Below are 18,652 nucleotides of genomic sequence, written 5' to 3'. Positions count from 1 at the left end.
TCATTTGTGCAGAAAGTCTCTCTCCTTCACCTTTGCTTCCATGTGAAAACAGATCAGACATCACCTTAATATGTAGTGTATGTGCACAAGTGTGGCTTAGCACAAAGGCCCCTTCCTCCCAAAAAGTGAGCAGGGATTTTGCAAGTCCAGAGAACCTGCTCGGCTTGAACACAGCCAGCCCATTATGGAATCCACAGGGCAGGTTCAAGGAAAACTGAACTCCATTGAATCCATTGAGAAGGCGTCTGCTCTCCTAGTTCAAGTCATGCAGGTTCTGAGCTGGAATTTCCCAAAGCTGGAAATACAGAGCAGGAGGGGATGCGGGAGCTTGCCACAGACCCCCGTCTGTGCAATGCCCTGTTTCTGCAAGCATGCACGAGAAAATGCTAGGGGTGGGCTGCTGAATCCGCCATGCAGGGGCATTGCATGTGCTTCCTGGGCTTGTATTGTGAGCAGAGTTTCTCCTCAAAAAGCAAAACGGGAGTATATCCAACTGCATCCTGGCAATTAACAGGTCTGGATTCCATTCCTTAATTAAATCCTCTCCCGCACAAGCTGAGTCTTCTCTCCCAGCCTTCTCTGTCATGCAGCTTAGCCAATTCAATTTGTAACATTTTGTGCCTAAGAAGAATACTCTGAAATATGGGGTCTCCAACTCCTGATCATGTCCAATTTCAGGCCCCCCATCAAGATCATGGCTTAAGTGATTTGTCTAGTTTCCCCAATCTACCTGCTAATAAAGGGGGGAAAATGGAGGCAGCAGCTGCTGCCGTGGAGGGTGAAAGTGCATTGTCTCCTCGCTGCTGATTATTTGAGCATGCATAATTAATGCATCATAATTTCACTGTTGCTCAAAAGGAAGAAAAAAGAAAAGGGACCTGGGATGCAAGCGCAACTGAGCCTGAAGCAGCATGTGGTTCCCCTAAAGCATGATTAATGGAGGAAATATAAAATGAAGCCTGTTCAGCAACTTTTGTGCTCCATCTCTGTCTTCACTGTCTTTTTTCCTCTGTACAAAACCATGCAGTTTTTACTGAAACCTGACCCATCGGGCAGACTCGTGTGGCAAGACAATAAATGTCGTGTTTGCTCGCTTCCCCCCTTCTCCAGGCCAAATGGAGAACGATTACGGAGCAGACGCGAAGTCCTGTTTGGGACTGATGGCATCATGTGGGATGCTAACGGTTTTGGCAGCACTGGCAGAACTTGGCCAAGGTCCAGAGGACGGGAGGAGGCCAGGTGGAAGGCAGGTGTTGCGGCATCCTCAGACCTGGCACCCAGGGGTGGCCAAGGGCAGGCTTGGCCTGACTCTTTCGGCACACCCATCTGGGCTTCCTCAACCAGTGCAAGAGTCAGTGCGAAGAAATGCTCAGGGTGGGACCAGGCTGACCTGGGCTCAGGTCCTCAAGCAGCCTGACATTCACTGGGTGACTTCAGACCAGTCCTTGCAAGAGGAAAATGCAGGACTAAGTACAAAAATAATCCACACTCATTTTCGCGTGCAATTTGCCCCAAGGTGCACATTTTTGGATCCAACTTTCCTGATAACCACATTTTTGTCCACAACCTTCCTTAGTGTCTTCATTTGGGTAGAATTTCTGAGCTAAGAACTGCATTGCAGCATTCAGAGAAATGAACCGTCTAAAGGATGACTGTGTTCCAATTTCTCTTTTAGTCCAGGAAGAGCAAATTAGATGACTTTGTTTAAAAATGCAGGTGAAAGTAATGTCTCTTCCATCGGTACGTTCTGCATTCGCAGCATAAGCTCCGCCGCTGAGCCGTGTTCCTCAGATCTGCAACCAAGCACAGGAGGGAGCTGGGTGTATCTCAGAGCCTTCTTTCCATTCTTGTGTGCCCTGAAGCACCTGCCTGCACGAACTGAGCATCTGCTTTCCTGGACATGGCCCCATAAGCCTTGCAGTGGAGGTGCCCAGAGCAACACCTACCGGGCTCAGATTTTACAATTTACCGGAAGTGTTTTTCCTTCCAGTGTTGTAGTATCAATCAAAAAGTTAGTTGTGAAAAGGGCATGGTGAATCCATTTATGTTGGCCACATCTTCATTTTCATGGAGCAGGTAAATAATTTAAAACAACAGATGCATTTATACTCCTTAAATAATGTTCCAGTCGGTCCTGAATTAAAGCCACTTGGAGAGCTGGGCTAGGAGATTTCGGGCTGTCCAAACACAATAGCATCTGATCATGAGAAACCAAATCTCTGTCTCTTTTTTATCTACTCAATGAAAGCAGAACATGGTTGAAATTTTAGCACTGGTAAAAATGTTTATAAATTCATAACCTTTAAAACATTTACAAAAGTATGGAATTAATGAAGACGTTTACACAGAAAATCCATAGGGGAATCATAGCTAAGTTATAACATTACACTATATACAAAGCCAGAGCAGTGTCTTTTGAGCCTTTTTGGATGCAAACTTACCAATTATATCATTAAAATCAGTAAGTCACAGTTTATCATTTTCTATGCTGAGATTGCTTTGATCAAACAATCTTGGGATGTTGTGGACCGTAGATCTTTCCTTATCATTTGTAGTCTAGAAAATGATCTTTCACCTCAGTACACCTCTGCTTTTTTATCCTTACAAATGAAATAAAAATAATGGTAATTTTTAAATTTCTTTGGTGGGAGGCTGAGCCCTCCCCCAGATTCTGAGGTCCTGGGCTACAGCCCACTCAACCCATATGTAAATCCAGCAGTGGTTCCAGTACAAAATCTATCTGTGTAATAGCCTCCACCCTCAAAGAAGCCTCTATTCGATATTACCAGAATGTGGGTTTGAAAGCATTATCATCACTAGCAAATCATCAAATTATTGAAGAGACATTGCAGTCCAGTACAAGTGAAGCAACTATTTTGTGCTGAATTAGATGCAGCTTAAGATCGATAGCTGTGACAGGTGGATTCCATCGTGGATTGATCACTCTGTGGTGATGCCCACAGCGATTTCTCAAATCCCCAAATGTGTTCACAAGTCCAATGCCACTGCTTAGGTTGTAACAATGCCAGGTTCTTGGAGTGGTGGTTTTATAGACTGTTGCTGTTGCTTTAAATAAATTATTGGGGCCATTATATTTAAATGAAAACCTATTTCCACAGTAGTAAGTACATGGTCCAGTATCATACAACTTGAAGCTTATGGATGTTGTGATTCAGTGACCAGAGAGTAATTCAATTGCTTTCCAACTGTGAATTGTGCCCTTGGCAATTACTGCTCTTTTTGAAGGTGGGGGAAAGCTCAGGTTGTGCATGGGGTTCACGCCCCCCAGAGGCCAAAAGATAGCCTTGATTAGAAAATTTAATCACTGCTTTTAATAGCATCTTCTTTCTCCTCCTCTTCTTCTGGCAAAGCTAATCTTGAAAGGCTCTCTTCAGTGAAATATGGGCCCTCTTAATTTTTAATAGCAAAATGAAAGCATTTTGCTGAGGACAGACACAGTCTGGGCTGCTGAAGAAGAATAGCACAGACCTCCCAGCAGCACTGAAGCAGCTTGGAATCCTTCTGTGGGCTCCAGCATGCAGAGGGGGTTTCTGGCCATGCAGCCCGGCCCACCAAGGGCAAGGCAGTTCTTGGGGGAATAGTGCCATTCCTGCAGAAGGGAATGCTTCCCAAAGTCATGGGTTGCATGGGGCCCCTCTGCTGACACTTCATCCATTCTCCCTCCACCCTCCGGCTTCCCCATGGGAAACACATCAGTGCAGCTGGTTGAAAGATGCATCAGGCTAAAGACATGGGTGAGAAGGTGCAGGCACCCCAATGCACGCCTTTTTCGGCACTCGGCAATCTATTGGTTGGACCTGAGTTTGCCCCGCCCTTCTAGGAAGTGCCTCTGTTTGGGATTGGCTAGCCTGGGAACCCTGAGCTGAGATAGACAGGCCAGCTCACTTACACCCCACCCTGCAACTGCTGCCATTGGGTATGCAGGTTTCCCACTTCACACGTTTTCTTCCTGGCAGCAGAGGCTCCCATGCAAAGCATGTCCATGGGTTTTGAAAAGAGTGGATCTGGAGGAGCCAGGGAGGGTGTGGGAACCCAGCCCTCACCTCTGCTTTGTCTTCAGTCTTCTGGGTTGCCAGCGTGCCCCTTGCTGCATCTCCCATGGCAGCCAATGACCAAAGGTACTCATGGCCTCAAGGGGTGCCCTCAAATGGGCCATAAGCTCCTGGGGCGGTTTGTAATTGGCTCCGTGGCTTACAGCCAAAGCCTATGCAGGGAAGGTGGCAGGGAAAGGGAGACGCTAAGACCAAGGAAGAACAAAGCAGTTCCATGTCTTCTTTGTGGTTGTGGGAGCTCTGATATGGCATAAAACACCAACACAGGTCACCATCTTAGAATCGTAGACGAGTAGAGTTGGAAGTGGCCATGAAGGCCATCAGGCCGCCCCCCCAGCTGTTGCAGCACACCGGTTTACACCTTCCCACTCCGGTGGCTGTCCAGTTTCTTCTTGAATGTCTCCAGTGTGGGAGAGCCACCACCTCTCATGGTGCCCTCCAGAGGCTTTGGACTGCATTTCTCACAATCTCAGATTGCTGGCCGTGTCTTTGCTTCTGCATAAAGAGGAGTGAGGACTCCACCCAAGGCTGCCCTTTCAGGGTGCCCTTGGGTGGTGAAGTGCCCTGTCTAGCTGGGCTCGAGGTTCCCAGGGAAGCAAATCCAAAGCAGATGCACCGGCTGGAGGGTCTGGCAGGCTCGAGTCCAATCAGAGGCAGGTCCAGCAACGCAGGTACAGAAGGCGTTTCAGGACCCTGGACAGATCCCCGGGGCCAGCGCTCGCTCAGGCGGTGCTGTGCGATAGGTCCATACTTATTTTGCGTTTGGATTTCTCTTGCCTTTATGTTTACTCCGGAATAATTTTTGCTCGAATCTGGGGGCAGGGGAGAGAATGGCTGGTGGGTGGGTGTGACAGGGGGAATCTATCGCCAGCAAAGCCCCTGTCGTTCCACTGAAATTTGGTAGTGGGTAGACCTGCCCTGACCAGGTGGATGCACCAAGTCTGGGAAATGCAGCTCTCTCGAAGAATTCGCTGCTTGCTTTCAGGCCAATGCTCGGAAATAGGCTGTGTCTGGGGAGGGGGCCGTTGCCTACTTCTATCACAAAGACAGATAATAATTCATGCATTAAAAACAAATGCATACGCTTGGAGTAATTTGCACAAATGGCACATTTGGATAAATCGCTTTAGATTTGTTTCCTGTTTAAAATTCACAGATCTTGGTCTGTCTTAGAGGTGGGAGCCTGCATGCCATCCAGACAGACATCATGGGAAACAGGGACCTTCATGGGGCCAACAAACTAGAATCTGGGGGAACCATCTGAATTTTACCTCCCCCGTCCATTCAGCAGGCGCAGCCTTTTGCCCACCCCCATCGTTTTTTTTAGAGACACTTCCTCCATTGCCTTGCAGGGGAGTAAGAAGGATCCCACCCCCCAAAGGGAGGTTGAGGGAAATCCACTCCCCATTTAAGATTCATTGCCCCAAGGGCCATTGACAGGGGACCTCATCCCCTGTTATCCATTTCAGAGGTCCATCCCACTTGGCCTCTGTGCAGGTTAGTGGAGATACCTTTGCAGGAGGTGGGCTTTCACTCAGCCCCACACCTTTTCAGGTGTGGCTCCTTTCTCAATGCACGAGTCAGAAGAGATGGAGTCAATAGCAGCAGGAGCAGAATGACCGGAAAGCTGAAATCACAGGGAGGCGGAACAGAAGTATTGCTCAAGTGGAAGGAAGAACGCTCATAATCAGGAATCAAGCCAGGAGAGCAGCACAGAGGGGTGACACAGAGATGCAGAAGAGAACACAGCTCCAGGCAATGAGCGTGGAAGTTAGAAAAGCAAGCAGAGAGAGTTCATTTCATTTATTGCATCTCTATCTCTCCCGGTAGCCAAAGCTTTCCTGGCAGTGTGCAAAGATTAAAACCCTAAAAATAAAATATAATAATGTAATATGAAACCATTTTCATGCAAAAATAGCAAGCAATTTTGTTCAGTCAACAATAAGAATCCTGGGCCCTATTCAGTAGCTTATCACAGCCCTTCAAATGCCTAGGAGTGGAGGACAGTCTTATCCAGGGGCTGGGAAGGGGACACTGGCCTCTCACTGGGAGAGGAAAGTTGTAGTCCGACACATCCGGAGAGTGCTGTGGCCCCATGGCAGAACATGCCTTGTTAGGGCAAGCTGGGCTGGAGGGGCCATGGGTCTGATCCAGTGAAGCTCTTCCTCTCGAGATCTTGTGATTGCACAGCTTTCTGCTTAGCAATGTTAGGCTCTCAGTGTCTCTCTCTCTCTCTCTCTCTCTCCTTTTCCCCCTCCAGTTTGTTGCCCAGCCCAACTGCCAGCAGCTGCTAGCCACACTTTGGTACGACGGCTTTCCTGGATGGCGGCGGAAGCACTGGGCCGTCAAACTCTTGACCTGCATCACCATTGGACTTCTGTTTCCAGTGCTTTCTGTGGCCTATTTGATTGCACCGAAGAGCAGGCTGGGACTGTTCATTAAAAAGCCATTTATAAAGTTTATCTGCCACACGGGCTCCTACCTTACCTTCCTCTTCATGCTCCTCCTGGCCTCGCAACACATTGTCAGGACTGACCTCCACATGCAGGGACCTCCTCCCACCATAGTCGAATGGATGATACTTCCCTGGGTCCTAGGTAAATCTGTGGGTGAAGACACCTGGGTGGGGCGCTTAACGTAACATGCACGTTAATTTCAACCAGGATGCTGCTATTTCCATGCAGACCAGCTTGGCACCTGACGAGCAGCAGCTGTCTCTTCCATGGGGAAGGGGGGACGCCATGCATTCGGCACGATTTAGCCCCCACAACCTACTGGGCCCTGGGTTTTTTTGCCACGGTCTGCATGAACCGACTGCTGTGAATAAGCAGGTGTCCTTTCCTCCACTCAGCTTCCAAGCCGGGCATCTTCTTGCAGCTGCAATCTTTTCTTGCAAAGGTTGTGCTTGCATATTGGGGTCGTGCATTCCAAAGGGAGATAAAGAAAACATGTCCCTAGTAATAAGTTTTTTTAAACAGAATAGAAATGAAATACCTCCTCTCCAGAAAGAGAGCAAGGCAGACAGACAACTGGAAAGAACAGGCACGTTCTATGCAGATAGTATTGCCAGTAGCTATAGCAACAGAACCTAACAATGATCACTCACAATAAATGCAACATATGTGTGTCTTCCTGTGAAGACACTGATTCATTTGGGCAGGCAAAGGATTTGCGGTCAGAGAGTGAAAGATTCCTTACCAGTGTCTGCATGGTGGTGATATGTAAATGGCAATTCAAAAGACATGGAAAGAGAAGAGCGAAGCATGGCCTGAAATCAGATATTGCCACGTGGGAGGCCCCTATTCAAGGTTCCAGCCAGCAAGATGAGCATGCCCTTTTCTCTTGCATGCCATTCCATTCACTCCTAGTTTTCCATCATCTCCTTCGCAACAATCAGCCCTCATTTGATAAACACCGAACAGGCTTGGGGTGGCCATTTCTGAATGATCCCAACAGAACAAACGCATCACCAATGAAGAAAACACCCCTTGCAGTAATATTTGCATCTTGTGGGATGCAAACTGAGAAATAAGGACTATCATTTAAATAAAAGCCTCCACTTAGAAAAGTCATAGTTGAATTCTTACAGAGATAGAGCTCCCCAAAGTAACCCTGACTTACTTCAGCATGGTCCACTGTTAGGAAAGCCTGAATGAGAAGATCACTGGTACACTCATGCAAAGTGGGTTGCAAGAAAAGTTTTAAGTGAGTTCCTTATGAATAACTTAGGAAAGACACACCCCTCTCCCAGAAAGCAGAGCAGAGCAGATGAAGAAGAAAGAATCTGAAATTCTCCAGTATTTCTCTCAATACAAATGTGTGTTTGTGTTTTGTGTGCATTCAATTTGAAAACCGTTCCCATCTACCTATGCTTGTACCATTCCTAGCATCCCAAGCCACTATAAAAGAGACACAATCACTTTTCAGAGAAAACCTTATTTCTGAGGGGTGCCTTTTCCCTGGCTTTTCCCTTCCATCCCATTTGCTCTGTTCTGGTGCTCAGTAATGGTGTCCCACTGAAATGCCCTCTCTTTTGCAGGTTTTATTTGGGGTGAAATCAAAGAAATGTGGGACGGAGGCTTCAATGAGTATGTTCATGACTGGTGGAACCTGATGGATTTTGCAATGAATTCTCTCTACCTGGCAACAATCTCCCTGAAAATTGTTGCGTATGTCAAGGTACTGTAAGCTTGAAGCATGCGTGTGGCTCTTTACTGGCAGGGTTTCTCAAGAAGCATGTAATTCTGCCTTTCTCCTTTCCATTTCATGAAGACATGGTTCAGACAGGCCCTAGCTTCAAGGCAGTTGGCATCCCAAACCCATGTTCCCCAGTTTTTAACACAAATCCCCTTCTCTCCTCCTCCACCATGGTTTAGTGTTAGGCCCACTCCAGAACCAACCCTGCTGAGCTCTGAACCATGGTTTACAAACTCACTTCAAAGAATTGATTTCAAATCCTGATTAAAGTAGAAATACTTGTTTGCATCCAATGCTGATGAGATATAAGCAGTGTGCCCTTGGATACCAGTCTTGGTACTCAAGAGGCTCCCTGCCCCTTCTTGTTTTTATTTTATTTTCTAATACTTTTAGAATTAAGAATGTATCTTTTTCATTGGGGGCTGTGATAGTGCTTCCTCTTTATTTGCTATCTTAAGAGTGGTTTTGTGTTTTACCTCCACCCTGTACCACTGTTCTTGGGAAGGTTACTTTTCTTTTGGTGTCAGCTCCTGGAAGCTGGCTGTGTTTATACCCATTGTATAAACCGGCCAGCTGTCATCCATCTGGCAGGCATCACCAACTACAACACTATCTCCAAACAGTAAATGTGCCCACCAACCCACAAAGACTATGTGTAAAAATCTCACAATGAGAGCGAGGGTAGAAGGCATTTCCTGGCCTGGCTTTCAATCTGCACAGCAGTTTTCTGAAGCATTACAACCAGGCCTAGTATATCTCTGTGTATCCACAGAGATATATCCTCCATTGCAGTCAGTATAACAAGCATCTGTGCCCCACTTTATTGCACTGATGAATGGTCCAAGGGGCCTTAACAGTTTTTTAAAAAATGACAGCACAAAATTACAGAGGGAGGCAGCACCAATAGATCAAGCACAACGAAGGAAGGATAAAAATCGCAAAGTGTGCCAGTCAGTATTTATTAGAGAATTGTTAATGCACTTTGAGCACCAGTCTCTCTTCAGAGATGTCATTCTCACCCAGAAACAAGCCTTGTTCAAGGCACATAAATTCTTTTACTGGTGTTTTCAGGCAATCAGAACCAGTTTGGGGGGATAACAGTGCCTCTGGAAGAATCCTGGGTCTGGAAATGCCACACGCTTCTGTGTTGGTTTGCATCCTTTTGGCCCTTTCTGCAATGGCATGAGACAATCCCAAGCCCCCCCAACTCAAACAGATGGAGGCGCTCTTACCCCAACCCATCACTTTTGGGTGCCAGTGAGAGCCTTTTCCGGATGTCATTTTACTTTTTGCATGATTAAAAAAAGCAAGGCTGCACCTTCACCTCCATTCAGGAAATAACTCCAACTGAACTACTGAATGGAGTTTACTTCTGCATAGATATTTATTTATTTATTTATTTATTTATTTATTTATTTATTTATTTAAAACATTTCTATGCTGCCCCATTCACTGAAGCCTCGGGGCGGCTCACAACATAAATTAAAATATAATGCATTCAAAATATAAAACAAATTAACAATATAAAATAAGTCGCCCTGGCCAGATAAGCAAATAATATTAGCAATTAAAATGACATTTGAATAAAAAGGTCTTGGCCTGGCACCGAAAAACAAATAACGACAGCGCCAGGCGGACCTCTCTGGGGAGCGCATTCCATAGATTGGGCGCCACCACAGAGAAGGCCCTCCTCCGAGTACCTACCCTCTTAATTTCCTTCACGGAGGGTTCCCGGAGAAGGGCCTCTCCCGCTTATATCCCATTCTTCATAAAATATATTTATACACCACTGTTCATAATAAGGACAAGTTGGAAATAACAGTAATGCAAATGGTAAAAAAGCATATTATTAAAACCCTAGACCAGGCTGAGCATGACAGAAGGACAGGCAGACAGTTAAAAGAACAGTAAGACTGTCGCCATCCGCTTAAGATTCCAAGAGCCATCTGAAATAGGCCTTCCTTGTTGCGAAAGCCCTGATGTTCTGCGTAATTCAAGAAAGGAGGTGGTGGCAGCATAAGACTTGCATAGAAGGGAACGCTATAGCAACAGGGCTGCAGAAAAAGGTCCCCCTGATATCCAGAGCCCGATCCAGAGTTCGTTTCAAACGTTCGCTGCGTAAATCACAGGTCACCACTGAATGGAGAGGCCTCCTGGCTCTATGCTGCACTTATCTCTTTACCTCCCTTCCTGGCAGGAGTAAAAGTGAGAGATGGACCTACAAGTAGCTGCAGTGGGCAGGCCAGGCTTCTGATCCCACTGCATCCCACACTTCCCACAACTTTGGAAATGATGGGGGGGGGGTAAACCCTTTCTTTGGAGGGGTGGTGTGGGGTTGGTGGTGTCTGGAATAAAACAGAAATGTGTTGAGAGGAACAGAAAAGCATGCCATATTTTTAAACACCCGTTATAGTCATTTCGTGGCTTGAAACACAAGAGAGAATCTTGGGGCACCTTCAAAAGCTGCAGATTAGTTCTGCCGTAATCTGTCGTGGACTATCAACCGCTTCATCAGGTGGAGCATTATGGAGAGTTTCAGGGTTTTAGTGCTAGATATATGGTGCGTGGGTCTGTGTGTGCATGTGAAGAATTCTGAGCAGTGGGGTCAGAAGCTAATCCAGTGCAGAGAGAACTAGTGGTAACGATCACAGCATTAACTAGGGTCATTTATGTATAGCTGTGACTGAGAGGATGGTTTTGGCACTAGGTGGGCCAACTAACACAGGCAGAGTGATTTTAAAAAATCTCTTTTCCAAGCTCATATCACTGGAAATAAAATTAAACCTCATGAGCTGGTGGTGCAGTGGTTAGAGCATAGACCTGGAACTTGAAAGATGTTTGTACTCATCCCCATGAAGCGGCCTGATGACTTTGGGTCAGACGCTGACTCTCAGCCCACCTTCCTTGCAGGGTGGTGGTTGTGGGGATGAGATTGAGAGAGCAGGAGGGGTATGATGTGAGCCCCTTTGAGAGCATAATAAAAAGTGGGATAGAAATGTAATAAATGAGTCAATGAAGCTCAGGTGAGAGGGTGGGTGATGGTGAACCGGTCACTCACGCTTAGCCTAACCCACCTTTGCAATTCTCCCTCTGAGGCTAAAATAGAACACCTGTGCAACCCACCATGCGTTTCTTCCAGGAAAAGGAGGCAGGGGAGATAAAAATAAAAATGTGTAAAAATAAACAAATAAAGTTGTGGATGATGCCTAGTTCTGCTGGAAGTTCCTTTGCTCTGCAATGGCCAAGTTAAGTGTCCAGAGAGGCTGAAATGTTCTGCCACTGTTTCTGAGCATTGCAGTTTCTGATGTCCAAATCATGCTCATTTATTCTTTTCTGCATAGATGGGTCTATTTGCCCTACATGGGAAGTCAAGGGCATTGCTGCTAATGATGCCCTATGTCTTCTTCGAATTCCAGCAAGTGAATGAGGCCCTAATATACTGGGTGGCATTCTTATGTTCTGTAATCGTGTTGCCCAAGTAGATTTGGGGTCGGATCCGGCATCTGGGGTCATGGCAGAGTCAGGTTGCCAGTGAGTCACTGCTTTGAGCTGAGAGGCAGCCTGTAAACAAGTCCAGGGCTACCGTCAGACTCAGACACCATGTCCAATGGCCAGGAAAGATGGGAGCTGTGGTCCAAAGCACGGGGAGGCAATCAGGTTGAGGAAGGCTGTGCTAGAGGGTCGGCGTGCCTGTGCTTTGCCCTTCTCTGCTTTTTAGCAGGGGTCGTGTGATGACGCCCCCTAGTGAATTCCAGTGCTAATGTTGGATGTAGCTCTCAGGCTATCGTCTTCCTAGAAGCCTTTCTGTTGCCTTCCATTTCCTGCTGCTTTGAATACTAGCAAGGAAGTGTGGCATCGGGAGTCTAAATATTTTACAGGCTGACAGGAAAGTGGCTGTGAGAGACAGAAGCCACAGGATAGGTCTTGTGTCTGTGAGAAACTTGCATCAAGGCATGCTCGAGGGCTGGAAGAGGCATTTCTCAAATCGGATGCCTAGGAATCTGCTTTCCCCTGAGTAGGATCTCTGCTGAAGGAGCAAAGTTTGCATTTCTCATCATGCCCTCCACTCGTACCCCAAGCTAGAGTAGAAATGGCCAAGTCCCACTGGAGCTAAGGGGACTTGCAAAAGAATGTGCTAGCAGTTTACAGCCGGACACTCTTGCATTCTTGTAATACCTCCTCATCTTCTCACATGACGGACCACTATCTGAGTAGTGCCTCTGCCTCTATTACGCATTTCTGAAGGCTCTTCTCCACCTGCTGTTTCAATTGCCTCTGCAATAGCTTTTTGCTGATTTAAAACCAAATCTCATATGTCTTTTCGGTTAAAGCTTTCCTTGGGAAAAGAAAAGGGACGGGTGAATCCATCAAGCCCAATTTTTCCACTGCTAAATATTTCCTGTCAATCTTCTGCCTAAGACTGCAAATGCTTTTATTAGACTGCATGAACATTTGTGTATATTTTGTACACATGTTTAAAATGCATGTGATTTGAGTTGCACTGTTTCAGAGGCAGGCCTTTTTGCAAGAATTTTTTTTCCTACTGAGTAAACTGTTTTGTGTGCATTTTCCCACATGCACCCTTTTTAAAATAGGTACCTTTCAAATGGCTGCATAGCTTTGTCCACACATTTTCAAATGTATGCATTTTTGTGTGCTTTTGCTGTTGTTTTTGCAAATTGCATCACACACACTAGAAAAATACACTTCTGTGGATTGTGCTTTGTGCTCTGGTTTAGGGAGCATAAATTTGGTAAATATGCATTGAAATGCAAACAAATGCATTTTTTGTTCCATCAGGAGCTTTTAAAAAACGGGGTTTTTCAGCCAGTTCAATAACCCACAGTCAACCCACAGTCAACCCTTGTTCTTGTTCTTTTAACCAAGACAATGACAGCATCAAGTTCTGCCTTTGACACATTTCAAGTCTGCAGAAATATTGACACTTTGCCTCCGGCTACCCTGGCAGTTCACAGCTGGAGAACCTCCCAATTCTCACTTTCTCAGCCACTCCCCAGCAATTATCATAAACAGATCCAAGGGCCAATGTAAGACATCTGTAAAATAAACAAAACTCATTGTCCGGATGGAAGAAAAGTCTCAATGATTTGCCATGATGATTTTGGCTCATTTAAAAAAAAAATCCTTCTTAATAAGATAAACATGTTTCTCGGAATGAACCTTTGGTGGTACACCCACAGATTAGCAATGTTTATGCAAACACCCACAGTTTCTGACAGATGCATAGTCTAGCTAATCCCATTCTAGCTGCAACTCTAAGAGGGATATGAGTCATCACACTATCCTTAGTCCTGACCTTCAGTTTTGTATGCATTCTCACCTTTTTCTATCCCAAATTACCCACTTAAGGCAACAGCAGGATTGGTCCTTTCAATGGACAGGACCGGAAATTAACTAGGGGAGGGCTCATAGCTCAGAGGTCGGTCTTCTGTTTTGCATGCAAGGTCAGTCCTTGGCATCTCCAGGCAGGGCTGCCTGAAACCTGCCAGTCAGTTCCAGTAGTCCTGGGATAGGTGAACCCACGGTCTGCCTCAGTATATACCATCTTCCTGGCTTATACATTCCCATGAGGCAGCAGGCCCGAGTTCCAGGGCTATCGTCACTATCTGAGGAGCGACTTGCTGCCCAAGGGCGACCCCCAGCATCCCAGGAGATAGGATGGAGATGGACGAGGCAGTCCATCAAAGGCTGCCACAAAGAGGAAGGTCAAGATCTCTTCCCACTGATACCAGAGTGCAGGACACGGAATGATCAAATCAAGTTGTGACATCCCAGGTTCAGGCCAGATATCAGGAAAAGTTTGTTCACTTTCAGAGCAATACGGCAGTGGAAGCAGCTGCCTGGAGAGGTGGGGGGCTCTCTCTTTTGTGGTGGTGCCCTCAGCCATTTCTCAGATTCCCAAATGTGCCCACGGGTCCACAATTTCGGGGTCTTCTCCTTGCCGTTCCTTAGAAGTGTGTCCTAGTTCAAGAAAGGGCATGCGCCAATCAGTTGCCACGAGACCCTCTTGGTTTTCCCATTTGCTACACATGTGCCACCACGTTGGATATAGCTGAGCAACATGTCTTTGGGTCTTCCTCTTCCAAATATAAGGGAATGGCAGTGTCCTTTCTGAGGTGACCAGGTTGGAGGAGACCCAGGCTCATGTCCCTCCTAGCCACGTCGCTCTCTGGGCCAGTCACTCTCTGCCTCTGTTCATCCAACCTCACAGGCTTGCTTCGAGGATAAAATGAGGAGAGGAAAGGCTTATGTTCCTCCTTGTGTTGGTTGGAAGCAGGCAGGGTGTAAAAACAAGCCAGACAGAATAACGGTATTGTTTGGTGAGGCAACCAGATTGCCTCGAAGGCCATCTCCTGCTGAAACACCTCCATCTGCCACCCTGTAATTACCTTTGCAGCTTAGGAGGGCCAACCAGCCGGCTGGAGAGCGCGTCTGAAATGTGTTAATGTCAATGTGTGCCGTTGCAGTTCATCGAACGGTGTCGGCTTCATTCTTAGTATTGCTTCAATTTATTTATGTTTTGGCCATTTGCGGAGAAGAGGAGTGAAGCTAAGGCATTTGACCATGTTAAGGTGGCTACTTGAACATGTTTTCCTTAAGAAAAAAAGTTGGGGGGGGGAGTGCATCTTCAAAACGAGGACATCCTTTTGCTTTTTCTTGCTAATAGCTGCAAATCTGAAGATTAGAAATTTCACCAATTTATTTATTTATTGCGCTGGCATCCTGCATTTCCTTCAAGGGCTCTGTGGTGGTGGACACGATCCTCTTCATCTTCACTGCATGCTCATAACTACCTGGTGAAGTAGGCTTGACCTCTCGGCCCACTGATACTGTTTTCATGGCTCAGGGGGGACTGGAACTTGGGTCTCTAGTTCCAGTCAACCATGCCATCTGTTCCATTACACTGGCTTTCTCCAGGTATCCCACCATAGCCCTGAAAGCTGGCCATGTGAACTTCGTGCCAGCGGCTCACCCTGCTGTCCCTGTGCTGCTTGGGATGGATGGGCAGCTCCTAAGTTTGCTGCTGCTCACCTGCCTTATGGCCCTTTGATCTTGAACCAGACATGGACTGGACTGTCCATGAGAGAGAGGAGGACACTCTCTAGTAGACGCCGTCCTCTGTAAAGTAACTACCTTAGAGCACATGGAATGTGCCATTCCTTCTCTAGTGAGTAAATATTACTACTGTTATTACATTGGATTTATGTCTCACATTTCTTCCTCTTCAAAGATCCCAAGGTGATCTTGGGAACCATCAGAATGGTTCAAAGTCAGCCAGTGACCTTCTTGGCCGAACGGGGACTAGAACCCAGTTCTCCGGAGTCCCATTCCAGTGCTCTAACCACCTTGCCATCCTGGATCCCATAAATGCAACCCATTCCCACATGCTGAGGTTCAGGTTCTAGGAGGAGAGACTCCCAGTTGAGGGAATACAGTGTCCAGACCTCCTTGACATTCACTAGTATTTGGAAAGCTGATTCAGTGATTTGGCACACAGAATTAGTATGCAGGACAAGAGGAGAGCATATCATTGATTTTGTTTTATTTATTTTTGCGGTCCAAGTAGAGTTTGCATTTGAAACTGCCAGAAATATAGATCTGGGCAAGCAGTGACTTTGTCAAGTCCTTTTTCTTAGAGGGTCAGCTTAAATGCTGGCTCAAAGCCACGTGCTTTGGGGGCGTTTGTCAAAAAGGCAAAGCTGAATTTGGCACCCTTTGCTTTCCTTGAGCATCTTTTCTTCCTGTTTCATGTGCTGCTCTTGCTTATAATTCCAGCAAGAGGCCCAGTGAAGAGTTAAATGGGAGCATTTTAAGGGCCTTTCACAGATCACATTAACTGCATCTATCTGTGATGCTCACAGACACAGAGAACAGTCTGAAATGTCAGAAGCAATCAGAAGTCATGCAGAAATGCAGTTATAGTTCAATTCCTCAGTACTTCGGGAAAATTCCTCCTTCTCTTTTAAACTCTACAAAACCCTTGATTCATATAGACCAATTTGGCTTATAATGTTTGTCAAAAGCAAGCTTTCTATATCCAGCAGCTGAGAGAAAATGTCACATCTGAATCATTTTAAAAGCATTTCAAACTTGTATTCACGCCCAGTCTGTATTTTCTGTAGTCATACGGCAAAACTGGTCCATAGCGAGCGTAGCACCAGTAAAGACTGGACAGCAGATCCACCGTTTCCTCTTTAAGTGCACCAATACCAGTGGAGTCAACTTAACATTGCAGTACAAAATGGTGCGTGAATAGTGGCCTTTTTTAAATAAACCATGTGGTGAGTCATTGATTAATCTACCTTTCTCTGATCTGGTACGCTCCAGTCGTTTTGGACTGCAAGTCCCAGCATTCCTGACTGGGAGGGGTTCACAGATGCTGATGTCCAAAACATGGAGGGCACCAAACTGAGAAATGCGGGGCTAGGATATAAGAGCACTGTCCCTTAGTCCTGGGACGTGCCATGTCAGAGAGAGCAAATGGCCTAGTTTGATTCTTGGTTAGTGTTTGGTTGGTTGGTTGGTAGGGAGGTCAGTCACCAGAGAAGCAGTGGAAAAGGTTGATGCCACCCCATTTTTACATTTAGATCTATGCAACTTTGACAAAGATTTACCACAGAGGACATCACCCAGATATTCTCCTAGCTCAGACATGGCCATCGACAAAGCCCTGCCTCAATATTACCAGTTGAATTTTCCATGACAAAGATGGCATACCTGGCTTTTTACTGGACACTCCCCCTCGGAAGCTTGGGCATAACTGGGTGACCATTTGCAGGGCTAAAGAACCTCTAAAATGATTTGATTCTCCCCAGTTTTAGACACATCGTGCCTTTTTCTGTAGCCTTCTAAAGCAAGAGCTAAGGTGGTCGCCATAAAAAGTTAAGGAGACAGGGTAGATAATCACCAGAAAGAAGGTACACCCTTGCATAAAATTTATAATTTATGCTAATTTATAAGCACAGGTGCATACACAGAAATTATTATAACTTAACTCGAAATACAATATTTAGTAGGGAAAGACTACTATGTAATCAGGTGATTTGTGTCCCTTGTTCAGTTCACTATTGTTCAAGATTTCATAGATGCTTTCCAGGAGAAAATTTTGAGGACTTTCTCTCTCTCTCTCTTTCCACTACCACTACCAAATAGGCTGACTTTGCCAAATAACCTCTACTTTGCTAAGGCTATTTGGCAACCCCCATGTAAATTATTTGAGAATACTACCCTGGATAATATTCTGTATAATGCCCTTGGCGCTATTTATTTATATTTTTTGGTGCATGAAGAAGGTGGATAATTTCCTGGGGCCAGTTTTATTAATACTGTGCATTTTGAATATGCAAACAGATTAGACACTGTGCTGACCACTGGTGTCTTGGTTATTTGTCCATTTGTCTCCTGGATCAGTGGTTGTCTGGCCTGGAAGGGATATTGACTCCCAGGGATGCCATTTCAGTGGTGGGTTGGGTGAAGCCACACCGAGTGCTGCTCATTCAGAAGCATGGAGAGGTGGAAGACAGTGGGGACCATTCCCCCGGCCTTGTACTCATGGCACACCTGCAGCTTAAAATGACTGGCGCATGCGTGTGTGTGTGTGTGTGTGAAATGCTCTGAGAAGTGAAATGCTGTAGCTTGAACTGTTGACTACAACCATTCACGTCTATTCCTTTCCCCCTCCCCTATTATTTCTTGCAGTACAATGGTTCCCGTCCAAGGGAGGAATGGGAAATGTGGCACCCCACCCTCATTGCAGAAGCCCTCTTTGCAATATCAAACATTTTAAGCTCCTTGCGTCTCATCTCCCTGTTTACAGCAAACTCCCACCTGGGACCCCTGCAGATCTCTCTGGGACGCATGCTTCTTGACATCCTCAAGTTCCTCTTTATTTACTGCCTGGTGCTCCTGGCTTTCGCCAATGGACTCAACCAGCTCTATTTCTATTATGAGACCAGTGCCTCCGAAGAGCCCAACAACTGCAAGGGGATCCGATGCGAGAAGCAGAACAATGCCTTCTCCACGTAAGACTCCTTGTCTCCCTTTCTCCTCCCCTGTCTCCGACCTCCGGATGCCGTCGCGTCTTTCCTTCGTGGCCTTGGCATGTTGGCTGCAGCTGCTGCGGTGGTGAAAATTCCTTTATTTATTCATAGGCGAACACCAGCCCATTTGTCAGGGTTATGTAAGATAACTCAAGCCCAGCTTGAGTTATCTCAGACAGCCATTCTGCCGAGGAACAAAGCGGAGCTCAGCCCTTTGAGGAGAGAGGGCCTCAGATAGGAAGCCGTGAGGACGACAGGGCTTAGCATCCTCGGCTAACACTTCTAATTCCTGTCATTAGCATTTGCATATCACAAAAAACA

General features: G+C 46.2%; 1 protein-coding gene across 1 annotated transcript in view; it reads left to right on the top strand.

Moving 5' to 3' along the window:
* Positions 1-18,652, top strand: part of TRPC5 (transient receptor potential cation channel subfamily C member 5) — a 61,099-nt gene that overhangs the window by 26,775 nt on the left and 15,672 nt on the right. Inside the window, exons 3-5 of the mRNA XM_044427410.1 lie at positions 6,334-6,670; positions 8,113-8,252; positions 17,991-18,313. Coding sequence (XP_044283345.1) covers positions 6,334-6,670; positions 8,113-8,252; positions 17,991-18,313 — 800 coding nt within the window. The remainder of the gene's footprint in view (positions 1-6,333; positions 6,671-8,112; positions 8,253-17,990; positions 18,314-18,652) is intronic.

The sequence above is a fragment of the Varanus komodoensis genome, unplaced genomic scaffold (assembly GCF_004798865.1).
Source record: "Varanus komodoensis strain SLA01 unplaced genomic scaffold, ASM479886v1 scaffold18_3, whole genome shotgun sequence".
Classification (NCBI taxonomy): domain Eukaryota; kingdom Metazoa; phylum Chordata; class Lepidosauria; order Squamata; family Varanidae; genus Varanus; species Varanus komodoensis.
This window is presented reverse-complemented; position numbering and strand designations above follow the sequence as displayed.